Source organism: Zalophus californianus, chromosome 4 (genome assembly GCF_009762305.2).
Source record: "Zalophus californianus isolate mZalCal1 chromosome 4, mZalCal1.pri.v2, whole genome shotgun sequence".
In the NCBI taxonomy this organism is placed as follows: domain Eukaryota; kingdom Metazoa; phylum Chordata; class Mammalia; order Carnivora; family Otariidae; genus Zalophus; species Zalophus californianus.
Genome location: NC_045598.1, coordinates 146,956,043 through 146,974,880, shown reverse-complemented (window position 1 = coordinate 146,974,880; position 18,838 = coordinate 146,956,043). Strand labels below are relative to the sequence as shown.

The 18,838-nt window shown below is 35.7% G+C and overlaps 1 protein-coding gene across 4 annotated transcripts; it reads right to left on the bottom strand.

Annotated features, from left to right (window-relative positions):
* Positions 1-2,392: 2,392 nt before the first annotated feature.
* OTUD6B (OTU deubiquitinase 6B) lies at positions 2,393-18,837 on the bottom strand. Of its 4 annotated transcripts, none has more exons than XM_027604805.1 (7): positions 18,552-18,837; positions 17,752-17,903; positions 15,138-15,218; positions 9,905-10,217; positions 8,192-8,253; positions 5,862-5,968; positions 2,393-4,857 (listed from the first exon to the last, which is right to left on the bottom strand). In XM_027604805.1, the coding sequence occupies exons 1-7, from the start codon at positions 18,724-18,726 to the stop codon at positions 4,773-4,775; spliced, it is 975 nt and encodes a 324-aa protein (XP_027460606.1). In that variant the 5' UTR covers positions 18,727-18,837; the 3' UTR covers positions 2,393-4,772. The 4 variants fall into 4 exon arrangements, with proteins under 4 accessions (XP_027460606.1, XP_027460616.1, XP_027460633.1 ...); XM_027604815.1 differs by having other exon boundaries at positions 17,761-17,903; XM_027604832.1 differs by lacking the exon at positions 18,552-18,837 and adding an exon at positions 12,119-12,256 and having other exon boundaries at positions 17,752-17,812.
* Position 18,838: the final 1 nt, after the last annotated feature.

Sequence of the window (18,838 nt, the reverse complement as noted above, 5' to 3'; positions counted from 1 at the left end):
AGGGCACATGCATGGCAGGGCTGCACCTCTGGGTACTTTCCTATTTGCGTGAGGCCATATGACAAATTCAAGCCAATGAATGGAAATGAGTGTTTCTTCTGAACCACAAAATTTGTTAAGAGTGAAACTCCAGAACACTGTCTCCTAGAAAAATTTAAGACAGTGACAGCTCAGGTCCCAGGGTATAGACATGGAGCACTGCTCACAGCCAATTGGCAAAATGTAGCACATATAAGAAATACTCCTTGTTGGAACAGCCACCAAGATTTTTGAGTTGTTACCACAGCCTGACTTAGTCTATCCTGACTGCTACCACCAGTGGTCTCAAATGTCAAATATCATCTCATCTCAATGGGTCAGGATACAGTATGAAAATAGAATGGAGTAATTTAAGGTCCACTGAACTTTTCAAAGGGGTTCATGTAAAGTCTAGCATTAGGCAATTGCCAAAGTTACAAAAGACAACTCTGCCTAACGTGCCAAGTTTTTATTTTTAATGGTTTTCCTTAGAACTTTCCAACCTCATTAGCAAGAAAACTTAAGATTAAGTGGTTCTCTAATGGGGGCGATTTTGTCCCCAAGAAGACATTTAAAATGTCTGGAGGTATTTTTCTTCCTCACATCTCTAGAGGAGTACCACTGGCATTTAGTTGGCCGAGGCCAACAAAGCTGCTAAGTATCTTATAAATGCACAGCACGGCCCTCACAGCAAATCATCCAGCTCAAAATGTCTGTAGTGTCACCGTTGAGAAACTCTGATAGAGGTGAAGAACGCCTTTCTGATTTCAGCGGGGGAAATGTCTGATTCAAAAACAGCAATTTACTTTTTAAAACTAGGTTATTTTTGCTCAGTAAACTCATGCATTGGGTTCTCATTAGTCCTCATGGTGATACTGTATTAGTTAAGATTATAAATAGTAAACAGGAGTTTCCTTTTGTCAAGATAAGGGTAACACAGGTAAGAAAAATCAGGAGAAAGATTGTAAGTTGTCCCTGTTAATAATTTGTTTCAGTAAGATATGCTAGCCACCCTGATTATACTGAAATAAGACAACTATGAACTTCTTCCTGATCAGCATATTAACAAGGTTTATAATATTTTCTTGGTTTATATACTTACCTTAAAGGACCTTTATATTTCATATTCATTAAAATCGATTGTCCTAATTGATACATGAAGGCAAATTAACTAACACAGTATCAGAAGAAAAAAGAAGGCTCTCTTGGGTTGTTCCTCCCTTAAATCTGCCAAAAGACTGAAGAATTCATCCAAGGGGTTAGGTAAATTAGAAAGCAGCCCTTTTGTGAGCAAGCACAATGCTAAGTCAATACCTCTCCCTACTAATGGTCCCATTAGTCTAATGACATCTCCTCAGAGTCAGAGCCTGTCCTTTCAATTGATCATATGACTGTCAACAACACTTATGAAGCACTTACTATAGAGGCCAGGCAATGTACTAGATATTTTATTAATAGCCAAAAAGTTCTTGTTTCTAAGCACTTACAGACTAGGGGAAAATAATAACAATAGCAATAAACTAAATACAAAGAACTAATTACTAGTGTGCAGTTACTAGAAATCAACATGTATGAACTGGGGCACCCAGCCCAGCCTGGATAGAAGTTTGACTAAGTTGGTGCTAATTAAGCTGAGACCAGGATAGTAAGCTAGGTGAAGCTGGTTGGGTGAAATGCTCAACTCCAAATGGCAGCTCAAAGGCCTTCAAATAGGAGGGAACAATGGTGAACAAGAAATGATACTTCCTACAACTTGCTTTAAAAAAAAAAAAATCAGAACCCCTTGAGTTATATTTTTTCTGCAAGATGGAAAAAGATTTTGAAAAAACTGTACGACAGGAAAGAAAAATCAATATGTGAAAACATATGGAAAGGAAGAAAAACCATACTCATTTGTTCAATAAAAGTAGAAACATTAAGAAATTACCAACTAAATTCTCAGAAACACAAGTGATCTGCTCCTTCAGCTAGTTCATGACAACCCGTACCAAGATAATATATTAACAATCATGTACGAGCATTAATTTGCACAAATTTCCTTCTTCCTGCTTCACATTCTTGCACACAAGTGCTTGTTTTCCTTCTTAACATCCATGAGTCTTAGAATATTCTTCAAATTAATTTGCCTTCATTATTCTAAAAGGTTTTAAGCTTCAACCTGATTTCTAAGAGCCACAGCTTAAATGCCTATCACGTTATTTCCCTCTGTTCTGTCTGAGACATAATGCTATGCTTAATATATTTATTCCAAATCCCTTAAAGCAAGAATTTGTGACTGTATTATTCTCAATTATATGTAAGGACAAAATAAAGGTTGGATAAAATTCTAAAACAATTTGAGAAGAACAATTAAGAATAACAATTTAAACAACTGTTGATTTAATTCATACATCTTTTATTCTTTTGGCAAACATCAGATAATAGGAGCAAAACTATATTGCTCATTATAGTTACATACATTCTTTTTTGCTTTATATAAGTTTGTAAACATATGTTAAGTGGATAAAATTCTTGGCTAAGGACATATTCCAAAACTCTGACATATACTTTTCTGAGTTAGGAGAAAAGAAAGCTTATGAAACTTCTGTTAGACCATAATCACACAGCAAACTAAATTAGTATATGCTGTTTTTAAATTAACATCTGCCATTTAATTAAAGACTTCAATATTTGGTTACAGCTAAAATGATTTTTATCTGAAGTTTTATGAAAAAACAGAAGCTGACCACACAAATCTTACTCATAACCATATTGGACATTTAAAAATAAAAAATAATAAAACTATAATCAAGAAAATTCCATTCATCTTATCAGAAAAAAATAGCTACCAATAAGTTATTTTAAATACAGATGGCATTTGTAATAACTAGGTTTCATGATATTTGTTTTATTACTTCTCAATGCTTATCTTTTGATTTTAAAGTAACAGATTACTTCATAATAAAGGCAAGACATTTAGCAATTTTATAATTTAACTTTTATAAATTTCAGGCCCCAAAAATTTCAGATCAAGGATTCCAAAAGTCAGCCTTCAGAACATATTTTGTTTGGCAGACAGAATAGTTTTTCATCTTTTGAACTGGAATACCTTCATGCAGTACTTACTTGTTCTATCTAACCACAGTCCCCACCAGCTTCCCACATTGTCACCAGCTGGGCATGTGAGGCTGACACTCGTTTTTAGTATTATAAAACCCAGTATTTACTTAAAAAAATTAGTGCATTCATGGAGGAAAAATTCAAATACTATGAACTTGATGCTAAATCTTAATACTCATTCCTAATTTGGGAAAACTAGATCAAACCAAAAAGGACTCATTTTCATAATACTTAGTTATATAACAAATTATCAATGAGACATGTTTCTATACATGGATACTGTCCTCTTAGGGAGAACACTGTTAAGAGTAACCTGAAATCAGAGCCAGATAAATCATTCACATCACACAAAGTATTGTATACTGACTTTACTATACAGTCATAGCTCCCAAACAGCGGCTTTCAACTTTATCCCTACATGTAACACAAACATTCTCAAATATCTGAATTAAAGAAAGGTGTCATTAATAAGGCTAACTAAAATAACAAAGGCTTTCTTCTAATCCTAGAGAATGAAACAAAAAGAAAGGTCTTGTAAGACAAATTGGAAATGAGTAAGAATTTGAAGTCAAGTTGGCCTTGGACCCTTTTACATTGCTACTCCATTTGTACAGTTAAAGAATAAGAGAGGCCACAAACTGTTTCTTAGTGGAAAAGGCTGCACAGAAAACAAAGCAGCTAAGTGAGGATGAGGAAAATATAACCAAAAATATAAAAATTTGTAGTTATAAAGGTGATCAAGAAATGATGGTACTGGAGCTCCTGGCTGGCTCAGTCAGTAGGGCATGGGACTTTATCTCAGGATCATGAGTTCAAGCCCCATGTTGGGCAGAGAGATTACTTCAAAAATAAAAAATAAAAATAAAATAAAAAAATAAAGACACTAAAAAACTTTTGTAAAAAAAAAACTGGTGGTCGTAATTCCATTTGGAAGTTTCAGAAACAGCAAGGAGTAACAAGTAAATTAGAGGGTAATCTGACAGGTCTTTATTTGCACACAAATAAAAGGCTAATCTGTAATTCTTTAGAGGACTGATCTGATAGGGAACACCTATTTACCTATGAATTTGTCTCATTTCTTAAACTTAACTGATTCCCATGTGAATAAATATTTTAAATTTTTTAGTTATTAAAGCAAGCTTTTTAGCTACACTTTGATGGGGTTATATAAAAAGCTTCATAGTATTAATCCCATCAGTACCAAGGTTACTGAAATCAGATTCACTTATAAGCATTAATTAAATTTGCTATCACCATTACCACATATTTTCAAGACAAAGAGACCGAATCATTTCATTTCTTCAAGAAGAGTTACATTAAAATGGTTACTGAAAGCTTTTAGTAATAAGGAGAAAAAAAAATTTTATTTTCAGTGCAAAACAGAATGTTCAGGATCCGATATTAATAAAAATATAAGCAAACAGGGTACTATCTTGGTCTGTAAATGATGGTTCTCTACAATGGACTCTAAAATACCAATAAGGGAACACTGGTTAAAGTTTATCTCTGACACATTTTTAAAAAATCTGTTAGTAGCTTTGCCATAAAACTGATTTAAGGTAGTTGTGTTTTTCAGTAATGTTAGAACAATCCAGCACTTATAAGAATAGTCAGATCGGCACACTGTACTAAAACATTATGCAACATTTTGTAAACTAGCTGCAATTTTCAGTAGCTGTGTTCACCAACTGTGTAACAGAATTGTAATGTTCTCCTAAGCCGTATGCATGTCTCATATATCTGAAATGAGAAAAGGAGAAATGAGTAGTTTAGATGAAAGTAATTCATTGCATATAAATGTTTATTCTGTATATAAAACCAAACACTCTGAATGAATCACTCCACAGGGGTATCATTCAAAGTCTTCACTGACATATTACTTAAAAGTTCAACACCATTTGAAAAGCATCAGCAGTCAGTAAAATCTAGTTCAATAACTCTGTAGATGAGTTTAAGTCGGGGAATATACAATCATTGGGGGGTAAAGGGAAATACTGAAATGCTGAGTGCTCAATAAGCTTAAATTTTTACCTAAATTTAAGCCATTAATGACTATCTTTGTAGGTTTGAGTAATAAACACTAAAGCCAATAGTGAACTCTCCATGCTATGTTTCAGAGAAGAATTCTCATTCAGGTAAAATATTTTTACAGTATAAAGAAACAATCTCAGGGCGCCTGAGTGGCTCAGTAGTTAAGCGTCTGCTTTCAGCTCAGGTCATGATCCCAGTGTCCTGGGACCAAGCCCCTCATCGCATCGGGCTCCCTGCTCTGCGGGGAGCCTGCTTCTCCCTCTCCCACTCCCTCTGCTTGTGTTCCCTCTCTCTCTGTCTCTATCTCTGTCAAATAAATAAATAAAATCTTTAAAAAAAAAAGAAAAAATCTCTAAGGAATAAACAATTAGGCAACGTGAATGTATTTCAGCTTTTATACTTGTTGAAACTTAGCGTTACTCATGTGAAACCAGGACCATATGAAAACTAATGCTAAAATGTGTCACCTTTAGAAATGACTTTATTCTTAACTCATACACAAGAATAAACCACTAGAGGTTCTTAAACAATTATCTAAATCATATATTGACAATGCTTTCTAATTCTATAATTGCCTTTAACATAAAATAGCATAATTAATGCAGCCAAAGATAGATTTTTTTCTGATTAATCAACATACACAACCTAAATCTTTGAATAACTTTTTGTCTTAAATATGAAAAATGTAACAGTAGAAATTTCCAGGTACTTACACAAGTATTAATGGGTTTTTTGGATATTCTTCACCAACTACAATAGGAGGAGAATCTGCCTGTATTATCTCTATTGGTGTTTGCAAAATGTGAGACAAAGCTCTTAGCTAAAGGAAAGAAAATGTGTTAGTAAGGAAAATAAAAAGGTAAATCTTATTCAAATCATAAACTACTGAGTATGCATGAATAGGGCAATCATCATCCAGCATGGATCTATTCTGTTCCTCACTGTTCACCAAGAGCCTGCCACATAGTGGACACTTAATACATATTTGTTGAAAAAACAAATATAATATTTATTAAATCAAATGCAGAAGTTTCAAGTCCTGGCTGCGTGACAGCTTTTTAGAAATAGCAGTACCATAGTTAATGAAGTGAGGACAGGGGTAGATTGGACTCATTATACTAATCTCTCTACTTTTGAATATTGCATGAAAATTGCTAGTTTTTAAAAATACTATTGCTCAGACACCCAACCAAATCAACTACAATTTGGGAGGGCTAGGAGGAAGGAGAGAAAGAACAGGGAAGATTAGGAGGTTTGCTTATTTTTTTAAAGCTGATGATTCTAATGTGCCAGTGTTGATAACCACTGCTTCATAATTTTCAAGGCATGACTAGAATGAGTTATGTTTAAGAACTGTACTATCCTTTCATGGTATTTCCATCTGACTGATACATAATGTTAATTTCATATCCTACATTATAAAATTAGAGCTTAAAGTCAGATAAGTAATAGTTAGTAATAAGTATTAGTCATAACATTGTTTAGATTTACTATGACCAAGCACACTAAGGCACTTTATGTGTATTAATTCATGCAATCCTCACAATAACCCTATGGGATAGGTACTACTATTGTTACACATCTTAAAGATCTAGAATCTGAAGCAGAGAATGGTTAAGGTGCCTCTCTGTAGTCAAGCACAAGGAAATAAAATGACCTGCAACTGAAATGAGTAAGTGTGACTGTGGAGTCCAAGTTCATAAATTAATCATTTAACAGTCCTCACTCATGGTGCCCTCATCTATATATTTACCCAATTATAAGAACATTCTGCCTAGAACATGGTCCTTTTAGGAAGTTTTAACAAAGGTAAGAAATTACTTCAAGAATATGGAAAAAATTCTATGCTGCACAACAGCAAACTTAATCCTATGTGATTTCTCAAAACAAAGTTCAAGCATCTTTACTCCTAATGTAGTCACAAAGCTACTATGAACACTTCCTGAGTTTCAGAGACCCGGGAGGGGCATACAAAATGAATGGACATAGTTCCCTCTGGTGGTTCAGAAGAGGTACAAATATAGCATTACTGAGAAAAAGATTTGAAGAAGCATTCACGCCATTTCTTCCAAAAATATAGTTCTTGAAGTGAAATACTTCGAGCCACAAACTATTCAAGATGACTAACCATCACTACACAATATTAATTACACGCTAGATTCATCCAGCTGGAACTTCAGCTTACGGAGTGCTATGCACGTACTACCTGTCTTATTTAATGTCCACAAATGACCTACCAAGTACACACCCGCATTGAATTAGGAAACTCGAGCTCAGGAGGCTGGCTGACTCCAGATCACAAAACTGAGACGTGAAGGGAAAGCCAGGACCCAAACCCAGGACTTTCTCTCTCATCCCCTGTCTTTCAAATACCCCAGGCTGCCCCATCACCACTTGGACCAATTAGGTGTTTTATTTTGTTTAATGAAACAAAGTTAACAATAAGATAAAGCTTTAAAAAAAAATCCTGATTAATTCCCTAGAAGTGACTGAACATACTGTTTTCCTACATGTGAATTTTAATGCAGCAGATACTGCTTTGCAGTCAGTATCAACTAGAATTCCAATTGTAATGTATTGTGGTAGGATTTGGCCCCTAATTTCACATAAAAATACTGTTTTCTATTTCTAATGTAATGGATATGTTACTTTACAATAGTGATTTTCATCATCTGAGCCACTAGGGTAAATTTTACTATATTTGAATAAAATCCTCCTTTCTTAAGTCCAGAAAATCAAATATATTGCCAGGAGCGGCATCACAAACGGAAACACACAGGTACAAGATTAGCCTCACCAACCCAGAGATCAAACACTGGGCTATTTAAAATGAAATACTGCTTTACTTCCCAAAGATACATATTTAAATCAAAGGCCTAAGAATCCCTATTTCAGTGCTTCATCAGTAGAGAAATAGCAAATACATTAAGAAAAAGGATACTCAGAAACTAGGATCAGCTGAAAAATACGTCTGAATACTACATATGGGATTTAGAAATTAAATTTAACAATCCACAAATACCATGAATAATTACAAACTTACCTCAAGCTGACCTCCCCATGCAGCTGTGTTGACAATATCATCACAGTACTTTCTAAACTCTTCTGTAGAGAAAAATTAGAAGATACACTTAATAATTTTCATAACTCATGTTACAAGATCCCTTTTATAGCTCCCACAATTCCTGATTATTACTCAAGTTGTGAACTTACACCTTCCTCTACCTGCACTCTCCAGAATTTAATCCATTTCCCATATCCAAACTTAACTCACTCCAACTTTCTACCACCTCTCCATCTGAGAGCAAAGCAATTCATTTCTGCTTCTCTCCCTCAGCCTGAAGCCCAGGAACCTTAACTACATAGCAAGGCTCTTCTGTTTACCCAGGCAATCCCCCAAATTACCACCATATTCACTACCTTGACACATATTTTAAAGCCCAGACCTCCATCTGAAAAAATACACAGAACAATTAGAACAGTGCAGCCTTTATAAAATCAGGTCTACTCTAAGACCCCACAAGAAATGTGAGAAGAGAATTAGGGTAAAGTAGAAAGGACCTGAAATTCCTTTCCCAGCAATAGCACCAGAGTGCCCTCACTTGTTATCCTGAAGGCATTTGCCTTATTTGCTTCAGTATCAGTTCTAGCCAAAGAAAGGGCTTCCTAGATCAGTCATGAGAGTAGGCAAAGACCTAACTGCAGTTTAATGGCACATCTTGAGCATACACACTTTTATACAGAAAGTTAAAACGGGAAACGAATACCCTCCCTGTTTAGAGGAAGGGAAAAGAATTAAGGGCATCTATAGAAAATAATGTCCTGTGGGTTTGTCTCATTCACTGCTATATCTCCAATGCTCAACACAGTGCCTAGAAGAGTCCCTGGCACATAGTGGCCCTCAATAAATACTGGCTGAATAAGAAATTAAGTCTTTTATCTTTTTTTAAATTCAACATGCTGAGTTGCCACCTCTTTTCCACTGCCCTGCAACTAGCAGAGTTGGGGACTCCATTAAAGGAAAGCCAACCTTAATCTTCTCTTCTCTGACCCATCCTGGCCATATGACTTGCTCCCAAAGGATACTACCACACCTGCATCTTCCCTTAAGGACTAACTTTCCTCTGTTCTATCCCTGACTCCCCCCAAAACTCTCAGATTTTCACCTGCTCTCTCCTTTACTTGCGAGTTGTGCATTTTTTCACACCTCTCCATAAATATCTTACCTTAATTACCAAAGGTATTATAAAGAATAATAAGGCAGGTCATTAACTTGTTTTTGGTTTGGCAAAATCAAATTTTGCCTAAATATTACGGCTTATTGAGAAAATTAAATCTCCCAGTGTACAGGATAAAAGTAGGATTTAGTTTTCCCAATCATTCTGCTTATGGTCTTTGGGCCCTATACTTCCATAGACTAGTCAAAGCTTACCTCCCTCTATGCCCAAATTTATGACATGTGAACTTATAAACCACAATTTTTTTCGATAATAATAATCCTATTCCCATTTTTATCTTAAACATTAAACCACAAAATGGTCAAGTACTTAAAAGATCTTAATAAAGCAAAATGAACTAGTAACTATTAAAATTATAAATAATTCTGCCTAAATTTTGAGATTTTTTTTTCCCTCTATAAGGACTATCACGGGTTTTTCTTATTCTCAATCCCAGAAATTGTTTTATTTAACAGCAGCAACAAGACATAGTAGGAAAAAAAAAAAAAAAAAAGACATAGTGAAGAAAAATAAATTACCTGGAGTATACATATCTCCTGTATTAGGATTTGTTAAAAATGGCAGAAAGTCTTCCACATGGCCTTGTATATATTCAGCAGTTTGACTTCTCAAGGCAGCCACAGTCAAGGGGCATTTCTGTTCTTTCAGCTGATCTTCAATGGCTCTATACATACAGTGGCCATCAGATGGAATCTGTTTAATTTCCAACTGTCTAGCGGCCAGTATTTGAGCAAGTTTTTCACTTTCTAGGTGTCTAGCTCCAGATAAGTTCTCAATTTCAGCTTCAGCTATCCTTTCTTCCCGCTCCTTTTCCAATGCAGCTTTTTTGTCCTAGGATGAGAAGAATACAGGAAAGTTAATTTACAATAATTAGGACTATTTCACATTTATTTAGGGGATAGAAATGTAAGACTCTCAAAACTTTCTGCCATCTTCCTTCTCCCACAAGCATTATCATATTGATGATCTCATCACTTATAGAATGTTCTACACTATGAACTCCTTTAAGGGCAACTATCTTTCTCATCTGCATGTACCCAACACCAAGCTCTGTACTAGGACCAAAAACAGCCTTCAAATTTTTCTTTGAAGTCTATTTAAAAACTACATGAAAAGTTTCTAAAAATTCTACTTACTGATTTCAAAGTACTGCCTTAAAACTGAGCTGTCCTAGGCCTTAAAGCAACATCATCATCATATTTATGCCAAGCTAATTCAAGCTTTTTAACTTATCACTCAACTACTGGGTCATTAACATGCTAAATCACCAGTGAGGCATCAATATGCCAAAGCCTTTAGAAGGGTATGGGAATTCTATTTATCTAGCCTAAAGAAAAAAACTGTGTGTGTGTACACACACACACACACACACACACACACACATTTACTAAAGCAACAGATTAAAAAAAAAACTCTTCTTATAAAAAATTAAAATATTACAGATAGACTGAAGTTCCCCTAAGGACCACGGCCAATTTCAGTGCCTGCTCTAGAGGTCCGGTGATTTTTTTTCTAAGCATTTTAACAAATATAGATGTACTCATAAAAAAGTATGGAAAAAAATATTTTGACAACAATGAATTATGGAACACTACATCAAAAACAAATGATGTAATATATGGTGATTAACATAACAATAAAAAATTAAAAAAAAACATTTTGACAAAAAATGGTATCACATTACATTCTGCAACATGCTTTTCCTTATTCAAATGTCATAAGAGCTCTTCCTATGGCAACATACACAAGGATGGTGTAGGTATAGGGCAATGAGATCTGTGACATGAAGGATGGGTAGGAAGTAAATGGGAAGGCTGGGGAAAATGAGAAAAAAAAGAAAAAATCCTGACAGTTATACCAGCAAGGATCAGAGCCAGAAAGCACTATATGTTTCATAGCTGAACACGGTTCATATAGCTAGAGTACTATAGAAACATGTCAAGAAATGAGGCTGGGGGCAAAAAAGGTATGTATATAGTTAATATATGTTAAATCTATGCATACATAGTTTAAAAATTAGAGAGATATACACAAAATACAGTGCTTTTCTCTGGATCATAGGATTACAAAATAAGTTGTTTCCCCCCTTCACCTGTCCCCCCATCCAACTCCCCACTAGCAACGACCAGTTTGTTCTCTGTATTTAGAAGTCTGGCTTTTGTTTACAAAGTAAGTTTTGTTTTGTGTGTGCACGCATGCACTTTTCTGCATCTTTCTAATTCTCGATCATGAATATGTTTTACTTATATACAGGTCATGAATCCTTTTCAATTTAAGAGAATAAAAATAGTTAAGTTAAATTCCACAAATCTTGATATTGGTAGCAAATTACAGTGAAGGATTTGGTAAATCAAGAAAAAGAAGGAAAAAGTAAAGATTTTCGTGTCCCTAGCTCTCATTCCTCCTTGGGGCAGAAGAAATTAATGGAAAGCAAATTTCAACTTAATGTCACACACTTGAACTACTTGCCTGTTACGTGCCATGCTGGAACCTAAAGTGATTTGTAAATTACCTGAATAAAAAACAGTATTATCTCCCTAATAAAACATACACCTATTTAAGTTTATTCCACCCGAATCCAACCATGCCAGAAGTAACATGAACAAATTTATTTCACTGCATATCTATAACTATGTTATCACAGCAGCATAAAAACCTTAAAACACAAGATGGCACTGTTACGTTTTGAAAGTCTAAAAAGCATTTTCAGAGCGGAGAGGGAGGATAAGCACCTTGGATATCATCTAATCCAAAACCCCTCATTTTCCTCTGAGGAAACAGCACGCAGAAAGATTTCCAAAGGCCATACAGCTGGTTTAGAAGCAGATTGGGACCAAGGACAACACAGAGCACTCCTTCTATCCGGGCACCTAAATCAGAATAAAAGTTGGAGCAGATGGGAGCTGGAGTTAATGATGTTATATACTAGTTACTAGATGAGTGGAATTTTACACTGTCTGCAAAACCATTTAACCCTCTAAAATACTAATCCAAACATTTCACTTTTGCCCTCAAGCTCTGCTTCAATGTTACACAGCAATTGTGTTTTCTTTCCAGGGCACAGGGCGGGAAATTCACTGGATTCTTTTCCCAGCCATGGATAGTTTCCCAATGGCACTAGGCACTGTGGTTTCTATAGCCCTAGTGCTAGAGACAGAATGGCAACAATTTATTTTTTATTTTTTTTTAAAGATTTTATTTATTTATTTGAAAGAGCGAGAATGAGAGAGAGCACATGAGAGGGGGGAGGGTCAGAGGGAGAAGCAGACTCCCCGCCGAGCAGGGAGCCCGATGTGGGACTCGATCCCGGGACTCCAGGATCATGACCTGAGCCGAAGGGAGTCACTTAACCAACTGAGCCACCCAGGCGCCCCAGAATGTCAACAATTAAGTCTAATGAAAACATATATTTAAGATGAAAACAGCAATTAACTCATAAATATACTGTCAGTAAGACTAGAATCATTTCAATATAGCAATGTAGCAAAATCATCTCTGAAGAGAAATCTTAAGAGCTAAGTACTAGTCCTGGGTTTGTATCAAACTCAGCCACTAAGACAACTGGGCTCTCTCATTTGTAAATAAAGAAATTGAACTAGATCTCATTCCAGCTCCCAAATTTCCTATTTTTGGAACCCAATTCTTCTAAGTTCTACTTTGGGCTCTTCCCAGCATACCAAAGAGCTTCTTCCATTGAAGCCTGCTGAATTAAAAAAATATTCCCTGTGTTTTTCTAGATTCAAAATTAGAGATTTACTCTACAATATTCCAATAATAAATCTTCATAAAGTTTTGTCAGTTTTTTTTCTAAGGACAGAATTGTATCTCTCCCAAAGATAAACACAACTAATTTATTGGCTTTTCATTCCTTGGTGTTTTGGGCCGGAAAAAAAAAAAAAAGTTCAGGTTTCATTTTCGTATATACTATAAACTTTCAAGTCTTTTCAGTTCTAGAATCTTACTACTACTATTAATATAACAAAGCAATAAAAAATTTCAGGCATTACTTCTAGGGTGTTTTCTTGCCAAGTGTTTAAGCAGCTGACTATAAAAGATACCAAATTTTTTGAGGGTATAGTTGAAAAGGTATGCATTTCAGCTATGCAGAATTTTAGGAGAAAAGTAACAAGATGTTTGAGAAAAGTAAAGGAGTTTAATTTTTTATTTGTTTTGTTGCCTAAGGGTCCAGCTGGGGATGAGTAAGATTTGATAAAGACGGGAAGGGGTTGGGACCTAGGTTTTCCAGAATTAAATAGGCTACTCTTAAGATGTATCAATTATTAAGTAGAGGTAACTCCAACAAGTATTTTGTTATGCTCCTGCCAAGCAAAAATTCTGACCTTTGCTTTTGATCTATAGAAGCTAGATGACAACTATAAGGCTCTCACAAAAAGAACACATATAAGTAGGGAGTTAAAATAGATAACCTCCAAGATACTACAAAATCTAAGTTGCATGATTCTATGGAATTCACAAACATGATATTTACTCAAAAAAATAAAATCTTACATAAGTATGAGAAATGTTTGACAACTTGCAACTTGATCAACTTTCAAACAACAAAAAAAAGATACAGTCTTGGGTTGAATTTCTAAAAGGCACACTATGCAGGACTGAACACAGTAAACAATACTACCATTTGCTGACCCACTGGTTCTCCAGGCTTTGTGTTAGGGCTTTGGAAATGGTACATTATTTAATATTTACAATAACTCTATAAAGTAGGTATTATTTACCCCATTTTGTACATATGAAACTGAGGTTTAAAAAAGTTAAGAATCTTACCCAAAGCCACCATAGTAAGTGGGATATTAAAACCTTCACATGTCTGACACCAAATACCATGCCCTATTAAATTATGTACTACTAAATTACAAAATGCTAAATTAGCTTAAAAACAAACATTTAAATACTATAAAACATCAAATGTTAGTAAAACAGTATTTGAGACTAAACATACTAGATTTAAACCCCTTTTTCTTTTCCAAGTGAACAGCCCTTACCTATCTAATTTCATTCCCGTAACTTTGATTTCATGAACTCACTACTCCCAACAAATCAGTTTCCTTATAGCTCTCTGATGTTGCAAAATTTCATGCCCACATTTATTTTTATGCATGCAGTTTCTCCTATTCAAACATCCTATCTAATTAACTGTACTTTCTTAAAATTCCAACTCATTATATAATACCTGGCACAAATGAACTTTTCCTTCTCTGAATTTTCACTGCCACTAACCGTTACATAGATACCTGCATAATCCTGAGAATTCTGTACACCTGTGTATCTTGCTGAATTTCTAGATTCAAATCCTTGTTTCACCACTTAACACCACAGTTTTTAACCAAAACAGAATCACCTGGGTCCACAATCTGAAGATTCTGAATTATTAAGTCTGGGATAATATATTTGTAAAAAATATCCTTTGCACACTTCCTTCCTATCCCTACTCTCTGAGACCTGAAAACTGTACATGTTATTTTATACTGTTTAGACCTATTTTCTTCTCTTCAAAATGAGGATAAGAATCTACTTCACACGATTATAATCAGGACTAAGTGAGATTTCATATAATCCATAAGCCTAGCATTGTATCTGGCACATACTAAGTGTTTAATAAATGTTAGTTCAGGTATTTGACAAGAAACTCCATCATTTTTTTTCCTATTCCCTTCGTGCATGTATACAACACCTAACATAGTAATAAGCATGTAGCACTAACTTAATTACTTGGTGACATGACATTCATACCCGTCTCTTTTGTGCTTTTGATATCCGAGGTGGCTGATTCTCAAGAACCAAGTTTGAAATGTTAACAGCAACAGAATCTATCTGAAGGAAACAAAAGCATTACCAAGTTAATGAAAAATACTTTTAAGTTATTATTCAAAGTATTAGATTATTAAATTATTGAAAATCACACAAAAAAAGAAAATCACAGGTATATGTAATACAATTCAAATTTGAATAACAGCACTAGGTACAATATTACATGAAGTGGCTTTGTCTCCTATTTCTATTTTTAAGGGAGAATTCATCAGATTCCCAAAAAGTTTCCTTAGAGCTCTCCAAAGATAACACTCATCCCTGCAGGCTTTCCTTCCTTGAAATTCCTACTCCATTAATCTAAATATTTCCTATAAGTGTCAACTCATTCAGCAGTTCATCCTTCCCTTCTCTAAATGCTGAGAGTACTTATAGGATATATAAGATCCTGTGTTGAGGTGCTTGAGTGGCTCAGTTGGTTAAGTGTCAGCCTCTTGATTTCAGCTCAGGTCATGTCAGGTTCCACACTCAGCAGGGAGTCTGCCTGTCCCTCCCCCTCTGCTCCTCCCTCTGCGTGCATGATGCCCACGCTCGTGCTCTCTTTCTTAAATAAATAAATAAAATCTTAAAAAAAGAAAAAATAAGGTCTTGTGCTGGATCAGTTCATTACCGCCTTCATAATCTCAAATGTGTATTGTATGGTGACTAACATAACATAATAAAATTTAAAAAAATAAGAAGAAGAATCTCAAATGTGGCAGGAAAGATCTTTTCCCATCTCAATTAGCCAGAACCTGATGAACACTGTTGAGCTTTCTCTATCCTCTCCCATCTACAAACTGATAACTACAGGTAGAAAAGTTAATGTATTGTTTAGATATCACAACAAATCTTAATCATCAAATGGCTATCATGTGTCTGCTGAAGGAAGAAGAAAGATGCTAGACTAATGATCAGGGTTAGTACTAGTATTTTATTACTGCAATGTAACTTAAACTAGTTTTTAGTATGACACATGCATAAAGCATATAGAGGCCTCTCATAACAAAAGAGATAGTAGGCTCCAAGGCTACAACCAAATTATCAAAATATCAAAACCAGATTAAGACTTCAGAGTATAGTTACATCAACTTTAATAAAATTAGTATCCTTATATTTTTCAGAGGAATCTGCTAAAATCTACAAACTGCCATACTGACAAGAGGCAAGATACAGAGAAGCATCTGGAAAGCAATGACATGAGAATTCAGATAGTGTTCAGAAAGAAAACAAGCTTAAGTTAATGAAAAAGATAACAGGTCAAAGTAAAATGGGACTTTGTATTTTAACAGTTGAACAATATGTAGCTTAAAAATCAAGCATTTTTGTCCTTGGAAACCTAGGAAAGAAATCTCAAAACTGAAAATTGGAGAGCAAATAAAACTATCTCACTAATAGAAAAGATGGGGAGATAATTAGGAATACCATGATTGTGACAACAAAAACAAGTGGAGCATCATGCTTTGCCACTTGGAAATAAAATATGTTAAGTCATGGAAGGCCAGGAGCTTAATGACTTGCTAATAAGGCTAAAGAAGATGAGATTATGTTTCATATAAAGACCATTGTAAGTCAGTACAGACAAGTTTTCCCTCAACTGCAGACCAAAAATAAACCAAGTAAAACTAAGTTATGGTAGATAAAATTTTGTACAGCTGTAAGAACTTTCTAACTATCAAAAATGGAGTAAGATTATAGAGTCTGTGATCCTTGATATCCAAACTCATGCGATAAACTACCATACCACACTAAGTCATAACAGAATTCAGATTCACATCTTGGAGTAAGATAGTCCTGATTTTGAATTCTGCCGTTGGCATTTAATAGCCGGTATGAATTCAGAAGGAAATTCTTAATCCCTGAGTCTATTTCTCTCTTGAAAAATGGGATTATCTACATTTACTTCATGGGTAATACCTCATAGTGTGTTACCATGAAAACTACATGAGAATAATGCACATGATATGTTAAAGTGTTTGGCACATAATATCTGTTAGCTACAATGATAAAATAAGTATTAGTTAAAATGACAGTATGCTCTAATTTACCCAGGAGACAAAAGTAAATTTTCATTCATTACAACTTGTTCATAAAAGCACATTTTATAACCTGAACATGATTTCATATTTGCTGTCCCATTTGATTCTTACAGAATCTTGTGCTTAAACAGCAGAAGTATTTGTATCATATTATATGTGGAGAATTTTATGCTCAGGAAGTTTTAAGTAACTTTACCAAGGTTACAATACTATTTAATGGCAGTTCTGGGGCTAGAAGTCTGATCTTCCAAATTCCACTTGGTGAGGCTTCCTCTCGTCCACTTTATCAATATGTTCATTTTGGGGGCACGTACATAGTTGAAGTGTACTTTTTTTGCTGACCTCCCTTACACATTACCAAGTAAACCTGGTCACAGAAATATTAATGAAAGATGATGCATGAGCATGATTTTGTGACTTCCTTTCCCTCTAATTTTATGATTTCATATAGTGAACAGTTTATTAGAGGTGGACAGTTGCTTTCAAAAGCTGTAGGCAAAAAGAAACATCACTTCACATACTTTACTTTCCTTAGAATTCAGCTTCAGTTGCTCCAGTTCTTCTTTATGTTTCTGTTCCATTTCCGCTTCCAACTTAGCAACATCTTCAGTGAGTTGCTTCCTCCTCTTTTTGTCATTCTTGGGAACAGCATTCTTCATACCCTGAATTTTGGCTGAAAATCCACCAAAAATCATTAAGTCAACAACCCAGAGATTAAGAGGAAATGACAAATAGGGGCAATAAGGGGATGATAAGAGAAGTGTGTAGATGAGTAATGATGTAAGCCAAGAAGAGTACGTAACAATCAGACATTTACAGAGAAGAACCCAGATGAAGAAGAGACAAAACAAACAAACAAGCAAAAAACCTCACTAACAAAAACGTACGTCTGTTTGGTGTGATAGGAGGAGGGGAAAAAATGACTCTGAGTTTTAAATCTCTCAAGCATCCCTTCTGAGTCCTCAAAACTGAGGTATTTCAAAACGCGTCCATTAGCGCCCAGTATCAGTAACTGATTAGGAACAGGAAAGGGAGACGGGAGAGGGAGAACAATCTGGGCCCAACACGAAATTCTCAGACACCAGCACCGGCTGTGGCGTGGGATAGTGGGTACGCGGTGGACCTGAGAAAAGGAAGTTTCTAAAGATCTGGCGGATTAAGGGACCACCGGAGCAGGGGATTAGGAGGGGTGAGGCCATCGGCTACTTTGGGAAAGTCTAGGAGGATCCAGATCAGAAGCCTCTCGGGATTCCCTAGAACCGACCCGCCACGCGGCCTTTCCTGGATCCGAGAGACTTCTAGGTTCCCATTCCCTCGTCACCTTGCAACTCTTTCTTCTCTTTGCGATGCCTTCTCGCTAGCTGCTCCTCCTCATCAAGCTCCTCCGCCAAGATTGCCTCCATGACGACCAGATAGCCCTGCACATGCGCTGGTAGAAACCTGCACCACCGACTACCAGGCACTTTCCACCCCTCAACCTTCACCTGGGGTTCCATTGGCCGTGGCTGGGACCCAGTCCCGCCTTCGAGGCGGTACCGGATCTAAGCCGAGTCATTGGACCCAAGATGGGATGGACGCATGCGCACTCCCATGACCCCCTCTGATGAG

Bases quoted from the DNA above. Each gene is read 5' to 3' on its own strand.
- OTUD6B (XM_027604805.1), bottom strand. From the start codon at position 18,726: ATGGAACCCCAGGTGAAGGTTGAGGGGTGGAAAGTGCCTGGTAGTCGG. The intron at 10,218-15,137 runs GTATGAATGTCA...TTCTCATCCTAG, and splicing joins CAAAAGCACAAAAGAGACGG to GACAAAAAAGCTGCATTGGA. The intron at 8,254-9,904 runs GTAATTTATTTT...TTTTCTCTACAG, and splicing joins AGGAGATATGTATACTCCAG to AAGAGTTTAGAAAGTACTGT.